The sequence below is a fragment of the Cupressus sempervirens genome, chromosome 3 (genome assembly GCF_028749045.1).
Source record: "Cupressus sempervirens isolate cs-2001-9-10 chromosome 3, ASM2874904v1, whole genome shotgun sequence".
In the NCBI taxonomy this organism is placed as follows: Eukaryota; Viridiplantae; Streptophyta; class Pinopsida; order Cupressales; family Cupressaceae; genus Cupressus; species Cupressus sempervirens.
Genome location: NC_143120.1, coordinates 972,718,082 through 972,728,820, shown reverse-complemented (window position 1 = coordinate 972,728,820; position 10,739 = coordinate 972,718,082). Strand labels below are relative to the sequence as shown.

Below are 10,739 nucleotides of genomic sequence, written 5' to 3'. Positions count from 1 at the left end.
CTTTCACATCATATTCAATGCTTAACAAGAAAAGTATACAGAAAACTATCTTATATAGACTTGCACGTTTTTTAAAACTATCCACATACCCCTTGCATCTCCTATAGATGCAAGTGCTAGTATTGTAAATCACGGCCCTGTTTGGTTGCTGGCATAGGAATAGAAAATTAGAATAGAAAAATGGAATGGGAATGGAAATGAGGGATGGGAATAGAAATAGGGAATTCCAATCATGTTTGGTGCACTTGGAATTCGACTTGGAATATGTTAATCTGTTGTTTGGTTGTACAAAAATAGAATAGGAATAATGTTAAGTTTTGTATGTTTAAATTTTTTTTTTCTAATTTTTAAATTTTTATTTTTATTTTTTTAGTTAATTCATTTTCAGTTTCATTTTTTTAAACAAATAGATATAATTTTTAAAAATGTTATTAAAAAAAAAAATTTAAAAAAAATTCAAAAAGTAAAAGTAAAAAAAAAAATCGAAAAAAAATTTTTTTTTTAAAATAAAAAGTATTTTTTAATGGAAAATCGGAATGGGAATGGAAATGGCCTATTCCAATAACAGATTTTTTTGGCATAGACATATGCTCATTTTAGGGGCAAAATTGGAATATGTCTTCCTATTCCCAATTCCGATTGAGCTTACCAAACAGCGAATATAAAACATATTCTAATTTCGTTTTCCTATTCCACTCATATTCCAGCGACCAAACTGGCCTAAAAATTAGAAAAATGAGGGTGTACATATAACAGTTTTCCGATTCCATGGACGACCATGGCCTGCCTTCTCAATATAACTTGTCAATACGAGAGAACAACAAATACCGCCTTCTCGTAATTTATATCAAAAGCATCGTCTTCAAAACTCACGACGAAACTAACGTTTTTGATCCAACAATTTTCTTTGTTCATTCTCGTCAATGTTTGTTTTATCTATTACAAATCCATGTCTATAACAGATGGCCTTTTCAGAGAGTCGAATCAAAACATTACTAACCTGATCTCAATGGCCACAACTCATCTTTTCCTTCCCTCCATTTTTCTTATTATTCTTCTCATCTCCGCTGCTGCTTCTCAACGCTCAAATGAAAAGGTAACATCTTCATCCCCTTCCGTTTTACATATTGTTACCTCTGGATACTGTTTTACTGATTAAAATTGTTTTGTTTATCTCAAAAACAAATGTTATCTCAGAAAATTGTTTTACTGACTAATATATATTCAGCAGCTCTACGTAGTGTACATGGGTGATGTTACACCCTCAGATGTACAAGATTATTCCCAATCATCAGCAACTGCGTCTCACCTTCTACTGCTTCACTCTCTACTTGGAAGGTTTCTTCATAACTCCTCCTCCTCCTTTGCCCACTCTATTGTTATCAAGAAGAATTATATTTCTAATTTTTTATTGTTTTCAATATGCTATGTTAAGCCATGAGGCAGCAGAGGACTCTTTGGTTCATAGTTATTGGAAGAGCTTTAATGGATTCGCTGCTTGGCTCTCTCCTTCTCATGCCCAACACCTCTCAAGTAATTAGATTGCCCCTAAAATGGCTACTTACCACAAAAATTTTATCTATCATCTATTTTCAAAGAATGGGTTGAAAATCTTTATTTATCATCTATTTTCAAAGAATGGGTTGAAAATCTTGTTTGTGAATTGTAGATACGGATGGTGTAGTTTCGGTGTTTGAAAGCAAAAATGCTCAGCTCTTGACAAGCAGGTCATGGGATTTTGTGGGTCTACCACTCTCTCAGCAAATCAGTCATTTGGACTATCAAAGTGATGTAATTGTTGGAGTTATAGATTCAGGTATACATAAAAACAGTAGAAGCTTCATTGGTATAACTAAAATGGCTTCACATGTTTACCATATGAACTCTGAAAAACATAATCTTTATGTAGGGGTGTGGCCAGAATCAGAAAGTTTCGATGACACTGGATTGGGTCCCATTCCTTCAAAATGGAGGGGAGCTTGCCAAACTACAACTGATTTCAAAACCTGCAATAAGTAAATGAAATCTAACTCATTTGTTCTACTCTCCAATCTGAATTCAAATATTGATGGCTTAAACATCATATACTAAGGCTTGATTTTTAGGTTGACTTACTTTTTTCAACTTTATTTTTCCCCTTAGAATGGTCATTTAGATATACTATGCAAACAACAATTATTTTAAGATTATACCATAATGACAAAGATGTTTACTTATTCACCAGGAAAATAATAGGTGCAAAGTTTTATTATAAAGGCTTAGGATCTGAACCAGGTGCAAATGAGTTCATCTCTCCAAGAGATTCAAATGGACATGGAACACACACTGCCTCCATAGCTGCTGGAAGTATTGTGAGAAATGCCAGCCTCTTTGGGTTAGCCCAAGGAGATGTGCGAGGAGGAGTACCTGGTGCAAGGATTGCTATATACAAAGTTTGCTGGACAGATTCATGCACCACTGTAGATATCCTTGCTGCTTTCGATGATGCAATCCATGATGGTGTGGATGTCATTTCTGTTTCGATTGGTTTTTCAAGGGGCACCCTTCCTCCACTTGACTACTTTGAAGACAGCATTGCAATTGGAGCATTCCATGCAATGAAGAGGGGGATTTTGACATCAAATGGTGCTTGTAATGATATCATTGAGGGATCTGTTTGCAATTATTCACCCTGGTCTCTGACAGTGGCTGCAAGCACAATTGATCGCCAATTCAAATCACAACTTACTTTGGGAGATCAAACCTCCTTCGAGGTAAATCAGTTATCATTGTGTTCAATTAAAGATTAATTGATCAAAGTTATAATTTGTTGTTGATTTGGTGGTCAACACTTTCTTGAAGATCTATGACATGGCTTAATCGTCTTCTATGGATCAGGTTAAACTTAACATTTGTATCAAACTATTACACTTCCTTGAAGATTTATGACATGACTTAATCAACTTCTCTGGATTGAGTTAACATTTGTAGCAAACATTAATAGTTCCAATTTTTTATACAATAACAAATAATTCCAACACTACTCTGTTTATTTTAATGGCGAAACAGGGGCATGTTGTAAACACATTCACAATGGAGCAGTCTTGGTATCCTTTTGTGTATGGAAGAGACGCTACAAATGTTTCTGCCGGGTTCAATTCAGGGGACTCCAGGTGAAATGCATAAGAACTTCACATGAAGAATTACTTGAGTTAAATTTGTTCATTTTGTTGAACTCAAAGCTCACCATTTGCATGATTATGAATTGGGTCAGTGGTTGTGGGTTATATTCCCTGGATCGCAGCATAGTCGAAGGAAAAATAGTACTTTGCAACTTTACAAACCCCAATCATCTGCCAGATGAGGGAGTTTATGTCTCTGGAGGGGCAGGTGCCATTATAATATCCGATAGAATGAATGATACAGCTTTCTCATTCATGGTTCCTGCCACAGTTATATCCACTGAACAGGGAGAGGTAGTCATGGCTTACATCAATTCTTCAAGGTAAAATGCATAAATAATCCTCTTTTGTCTTCAAATAGGCCCGTTTTAAAAGACAACTTATGTTCTGATTCTCTTGCAATTTCTTAGGTCACCTTTGGCAAGCATAGCAAAAACTCTGACTAAGAATGATTTACAAGCACCCATAACCGCATCATTCTCATCTAAGGGTCCCAGTAAAATCACACCAGATCTTCTAAAGGTATGAAAAATATCTTCTTGGAATTCAAAAATTGATCTTAATCAACCATTAAACTAATCCATTCATTTCATATTTATTTGACAGCCTGACATTACCGCACCAGGTGTAGATATTCTAGCAGCTTGGTCAAAAGTTATGCCAATGAGCATGCATCCTTTGGACAAAAGAGAAGTAGATTTTAACATAGACTCTGGAACATCAATGGCATGCCCTCATGCAACAGGGGCAGCTGCATATGTCAAATCATTTCATCCCGATTGGTCTCCTGCTGCTATCAAATCTGCTCTCATGACCACAGGTGGGTATCCATTCTACTACCCAAATCTGTATACATTAATTCATTTTTCTCATCTATCCTAACAATTTCATTTGTGATGCAGCGTCAACATTGGATAAAACATTAGAAGGCAATCAAGCTGTAGAATTAGGATATGGTGCAGGACAAATCAATCCCCTCAAGGCCATAAATCCAGGGCTTGTGTATGATGCTGATGCAAATTCTTATATCAACATGTTATGCAGCCAAGGATACAATGAAACGTCTTTACGCTTGCTAACAGCAGAATTTATCAGTTGTTCTTCAAATTTATCTAAAAATGGAGTAGGAGAACTTAACTATCCTTCCATGATGGTTATTAGCAATGCAAGTGAACACATCTTTGCACGGTTTGCAAGGACGGTTACAAATGTAGGACCTGCAAACTCTACTTACCAAGCCAAAATAGATGCACCCTCTGGAATGAATGTAATAGTTGAACCAGATATACTCACTTTCACATCATCCAACCAAAAAATGTCATACAAAGTAAAAATTGAAAGTCAGGTTGTACCAGATGACTACGCTTTACTATCAGGTGCATTGACTTGGAGTTACGGCAATTACAGTGTGAGAAGCCCCATTCTTGTGTATTATACTATGAAACAATAAGATGATGATAGCCTCTATAAGCATCATTTCTTTTAGCATTATTTCAAAAATAATACTACTAGCACTTGCATCTTTGAATCATGCAAGGGTTATGCTAATAGCTTTATATATATTAAATGAAATCTCTAAGTTGTTAATGTATTTTTAACACTAATTATTATATGTGGTAACAATATTGTAACAACTTTCCAGAATTATGATTTATGCATCACAATGTCTCATTCTAATCAATACATGCGTGTAAGCATGGTAGAACTCAGCATCCATATTAACCATCTTCTAAATTATCTTTCTATATATAGTACACATGTTATTTTCTTCTCTCAACTTGTCACAAACATATTACTTCTCTATGATTCTCTCTATTAGCCTTGACATACTTCATTCCTCCACTTGAAAAAGTTATTTTATTCTCTATCTCTTTAAGCTTAAATCTGATCATCGCCATCTTGAATATTTTTGCTACTTGATTTGTGGTTTTATCTTTTTAAGTCTTTTCAATACCATGTATGTGCACTCTTGTCTAGCTTTCTATAATCATCTCTAGAAATCTATGCTTAAACATAATGGTTCTAAGGGATATTGTTATTTTTCTATTAATTTTCAGCCCTATTTCTAAGGATTAAAAAGAGAAAGCGAATACTACATATATATGTATTCCCTGGACTTTGATGTGTGCATATTTATGTTGGGAGGTTGGTGCCTTCATCTCCTCTAGGTTGGTGTCTCTATCCACCATAGACCAATGGATTTGTGAGATGTGCTTAATTGCTTTCTGTAGATCCTTGTCTCTGGTTGTTGTAACATTCATTGATAGCTCAAGTTTTTGGTGTAACATTATCAGTGATTCTAATAAGTGGTATTAGAGCATTGGGCTACAGGTTCAAATCTCTCAGGTCACATTGAGGGGGGGATTGTTGGGTGGTTGGTGCCTCATTTCCTGTAGGTTGGTGACTCTATCCAACATAGACCGATGGATTTGTGACATGTGCTTAACTGCCTCCCTTGCATCCTTATCTCTAGTTGTTGTAACATTCATTAATAGCTCAAGCTTTTGGTGTAACAACAATAGTGATTCCAACAATTTAGTCTATTTTAATTAAGCATGATTGAATTCTCATTAGTCAACTCATTTAGAAGAAACATCTAGAAATAGTTTAAATATTGTGCAAATTTTATGAGTATCGTATTTTACTAAATACCTCAACTCAAAGAGCCAATATGGAATTATAACTTAAGGTATTCTATGAGATAGAAGAGTGAAAAATTAAAATTGGTTGACCTAAAACATATAGGATCTCTTCATTTTCCCAAAATACCCACAAACAAAGAGGAAAACTAATCTCATTTTAGTGCCCTATTGGATGATGGGGGAAATGAGGAGGAGATCCAAGAAGAATTTGAGACTCAAATAAATGGAATGCATATGAGAATAGAGAAAATTCAACCAGGTGGAAGTTGTTTCTTCAGAGCCCTAATAGATTAGTTTGAAGGTGATCAAAACTAGTACCTAATGTGTCATGGTATGGTGGTGGACTATATATGGAGCATCATTTAGTTTTTGAGCCTTTCCTTTCATAATAAAATAAAATGAATTTTATAGAACAATATGAAAAAATGGCAAAAGATAGAATGTAGGTATACCATTGTGAGCTTCATGTAGCCTCAATAGTGACTTGCACCATCATCCATGTGCACCACTTGAAGGGGAAAACGTCTTGGATATACATTTTTTATATCCAAAGATACTCCCTGATTTCATCTCTCATATCATCATAAAAACCAAGTTGCAACAACTTGTATATCATTAATGATAGTAACGATGTTGTTGACATACCCATTCTTCGTGAGGAGAACAAAAAACAAAAATCCAATCCAACCAAGAGCTTGTGAAGTTTTCTACAGATCAAAAGGTTGTATAGATAACTGTAAGACTTGTGGAGAAGTCAACTTTGTAAAAGAAATTTGATGCCAGACTTTTCTCCCTCTACCTATGGAGAGGACTAAGAATAATCTACCTCAAAGTAATTATTGTCTAAACATTCTTAGTCTTTGTCTACTAGTTTGGGAGGCAACACAAAATTATGAAGATGACCATGATGGCCTCCCATATGTTTCATTATCTAGAATTGTTATCAAACATGGGTTTACTCTTTTGAACAAAATTTATGAAATTCACTAATACAATTTGTTCATATTTTCATTTCAAGCATTATTATTCTATACAGATATTCTCTATAATAAATATAAAAGATTGTATTTCAATTAATTAATCTAATCAGTGCTAAGAAAACTAATTTTCCTTCCAATTTTGTAATACTAAAGAATCAAATTAATTATTTAATTTAGTATAATTAGCATTTTTTGGAGGCTACTTAATCCGCTTAATGCTTCTATAGCCCTTAGTGCAATTAATGATAATATTTTTGTCAAGCATAAAGAAACACTTTCTAAGCACCTCTCCTTTCCAAATCAATGCCAACAAGGATAGGAGGCATTAGCTTGCTAGATATTCATTTTATCAAATATCATATTATAGATATTTTTAAATAAATTTGATTCTATAAATAGTATACCATTTAGTTTTTTCAGTATATTTAAATTGATATATACAAAATAAATTATCGTTTAAATAATTTTTTTTCCAATACATTTAAAATGATGCCCTCATTCTATCACTTTTGTTGTTTTTCTTTGAATCCTTTGTTAAATAATTGTTCTTGCAACTCTTTTAGTTTTCACAAATAGGTTTCAGAATGAAACAAAATGTGCACAAAGGTTTGGTTTTTAAACACCTTAATTTGGGTTTAGTGGTGGGACCCTAGCTAGGACATTGTTTGTTGATCCTATTAGAGGCACCTTCTGTTAGTTTGTGGTGATTGATCAAGGAATTATTGTACATACTTCATAAAAAATTTAGGCTATTATTCGCCAATGGTGGGCTACTGTTCGCCAATGGCTAATATTCGCCAATTGGCTATTGCTTATATTCACCAATTTATGATCAGCATGTTGTAACTAGTTTTAACCCTAAAGTGGCAAAAATACTTGTATAAAAGGGCTTAGAGTTAGGGATTGTTTTACAAGGTGTGATGCAAAAATTGGTTCTTGTGGTGGTATTGAGCTGTAAGAGATTACATATTGTAATCAGGTTGTAATCACTGGATCGTAATAATATTGGACTTGCCATTTGGTGGACGTAGCCCAGGGTTTGGGTGAACCACATTTTAAATCTTGGTGTCTTGTGTTCTTTTCTATGTGATCTATTATTTTCTAATATTGTTTATATTTGCATGTAATTGTTATTTCTGTCTAAGGTTTAATCCTAACACCTTCCCTATGGGTATGTGCAGGATCATGGTGTGCCAAAAAGTGGCGATGTGAAAAAAATAGAGTTTGAAGACGTCTAAAAGCGCTTCAAAATTTGCTCTAACATTTTTTCACCTATCCAGGTACCAAACTTGGAAAGTAAGGCCCGAGGCATATCAGATATCTGATAAAAATGATATATTACTATAACATAATATTATTATAATAATACTATAATATAATTATATTACTATTATATTATAATAGTATAATATATTATGTAATATTATATAATATTATAATAATAATAGTATAATATATTATAAATTATAATAATATAATAATAATTATTATACTATAATATATTATTATAATATTATAATAGTATAATATATTATAAATTATAATTATATAATATAAAATAAAATATAATATAATATAATATATAATATATCTAGCATTAGCAGTATATTTCGAAATCGGATATCCGATACTTGTGACTCAATATTAAAAGAAAACGATAGACCCGCGGGCTATATTTGGCTTATTTCGACACTAGTATTCGAGGGCACGGATCAAATATCGGATATAAAGGTTTTTTTGTTTTTGCTTTTAATCATTTTTAACATAAATTCAATAGATTTTATCATGGTTTTGTTAGTTTTAGTTGAATCTAGGATTTTTTGAAATTTTTTGTTAAAATTAAAGTTTTTTTTAAAATATATATGACATTTTGCAATTCAATAGGAATGGTTGATCAAAATGATGACACGGAGGTAGGGAATAATATTCCTCATAACCCCCCACCAAAAGATCCAATGTTCCCACAAAACTGTCCACCAAATGATCCTCTACTCCCTCAAAACCCTCCTCAAATCGAGAATTTGATAAATGAAAATCTCACCGAATTGAGAGGTTTGTGAAGAACATATAATAATGTACCTGCATTGGCTCCTATGTTATCCACGTTAAACACCATAGCGGATAACATTGAAACTCTTATGAACCAACAAAATGCCACTCTTCGTTGGCGTGATGAAATGCATGAGATGTTTGATCGTGGTTTGGACTATGATGAGGTTGTGGCCTTCAATATAACCAAAGAGAATTTGGCTAGCCTTTTTGCGAACCTGAAAACAGGTATACCAGTCAACTCAACAAAATTTAAACTATCAATTAAATGGTGCACAAATGATGCCATACGTGCAAACTTTTGGGATCGTTGGTGGATGGTTTTTGATATCCCTCCACATAGCAATTTAGATGTGCCATTTTATTTCCTTAGAAAATTATATGTAGAATTTTTGTTGAAACTTAAAGTGAACTATTGGAGCACAAAGCCTAACATGGGTGTAGAACTAGGAGCTCCTCAGGATAGACCCTCTTCCCAGTGGAAGAAAGTTGGCACCTTTGTCCCCCCCACTGATATCTCCCCCCCTCCTAGAGTGCAACATCCTGATATTATGGCAGAGGCTAGCTCTCGGAGCATCAAAGCCATTCATAGGCTGAGTAGCCTAATGATATCTTAGGCTAGGTCAGTCCTACCTCCTCGTGTTGATGATGTTGGGGCTGTATACACTAATATGTTAGCAAGAAACACTAATCTATTTAAAGAAACAAAGCATCAACTAACAACACTAATATAACATATATGAGAGACTAAGACAAGCCCTCAATTGAGAATATGAACCATTAAGAGGTTCTCTCAATGAGACCTTTCTTGTTTTAGGGATGAGTCTATTATGTGGATGTGGGATGTATGCTCAAGATACTCAAACTATGCTTCAATGGAGATGGGAAATGGAAAATTGGTAGCTTTGTGAGATCTCAATTTGGCATTATAAGGGTATGGTTAAGGGCTTTGGCTTCTCAAACTAGCATTATAACTTTAACTCAAGGATTGTGATGATATGGCTTGGGAGGGGATCCAATTTATAGGCAAGAGGCTTGAGGGATGGAGGGCTAAGATGGAAGGAAAGGAAAAAGCTTATGGAGGGCTTAGATTGCATGAGAGGAGAGCACATGGATTGTGCTTCTTTACAACCAATCAGGGAGTGACACATGTTACAGGGTGAGTGGATGGAGGATAGGGCAAGGATGAGTCAACAAAGGAGGCTCAAGGGATAATATCTTCATAAAGACCCTTCTTAATGGCTTGTAAGAGCAATAAAGGGGCTTGTAAGAGTCTTTATGGCCTTGTAAGAGCATTGAAGGCTTAGTGGTTGGAATATTTTGGAGGGAGTTGAGATTGTTGTCTTTGCTTGGTTTAGGAAAGTCTTAAACTTGCTTAGGGAATGTGACAAGGTTGGGGGGGGGGGGGATTAGATGTGATTTAGAATTAGACTAAGCTTGTTAGAGATATGCAAGTGGATGGCATTCAATGAGGGTGGGTGAGTTAGTAGCTAAGCTTGGCTAGTATGGGTGGATGGGGTGGATTAGGCTAAAAAGGGGGTTTAGGGATAGGCTTAGGATGAGGATAAATAAAGTTTATTTATCTCATAGGTTTGGGTTGAGGAGATATTTATTAAAACATAATTAATAAATATGAGGATTAATATTTAACCTTAGTTAAATATTTTGAGTTGGGATTAAGGGTAGAAAATGATGGGATTAGCCTTTAATCGAAATTAAAGAAGGATTAGGAGATTTTGGAAGAGGTTAGTCATCTTAAGGAAATTGGCCAAGTTTTGGGCAAAAAATAAATTAAATATTTATTTTGAGATTTTTGGTCAATTTATTAATTAAATAATTAATAAATAAGGAAATAATGTTTAAATAAGATTTAAACATTTTTGGAAGGGATTCCTTAATTAAATATT

The 10,739-nt window shown here is 34.1% G+C and overlaps 1 protein-coding gene across 1 annotated transcript in view; it reads left to right on the top strand.

Moving 5' to 3' along the window:
* The first annotated feature begins 768 nt into the window (after window positions 1-768).
* Window positions 769-10,739, top strand: part of LOC149569993 (cucumisin-like) — a 33,848-nt gene continuing 23,877 nt past the window's right edge. The window contains exons 1-11 of the mRNA XM_089817064.1: window positions 769-837; window positions 1,229-1,338; window positions 1,436-1,533; window positions 1,670-1,816; window positions 1,910-2,015; window positions 2,225-2,753; window positions 3,049-3,152; window positions 3,254-3,484; window positions 3,572-3,683; window positions 3,768-3,981; window positions 4,064-4,587. Of these exons, the coding sequence (XP_089673190.1) occupies window positions 769-837; window positions 1,229-1,338; window positions 1,436-1,533; window positions 1,670-1,816; window positions 1,910-2,015; window positions 2,225-2,753; window positions 3,049-3,152; window positions 3,254-3,484; window positions 3,572-3,683; window positions 3,768-3,981; window positions 4,064-4,587 (2,244 nt within the window). The remainder of the gene's footprint in view (window positions 838-1,228; window positions 1,339-1,435; window positions 1,534-1,669; window positions 1,817-1,909; window positions 2,016-2,224; window positions 2,754-3,048; window positions 3,153-3,253; window positions 3,485-3,571; window positions 3,684-3,767; window positions 3,982-4,063; window positions 4,588-10,739) is intronic.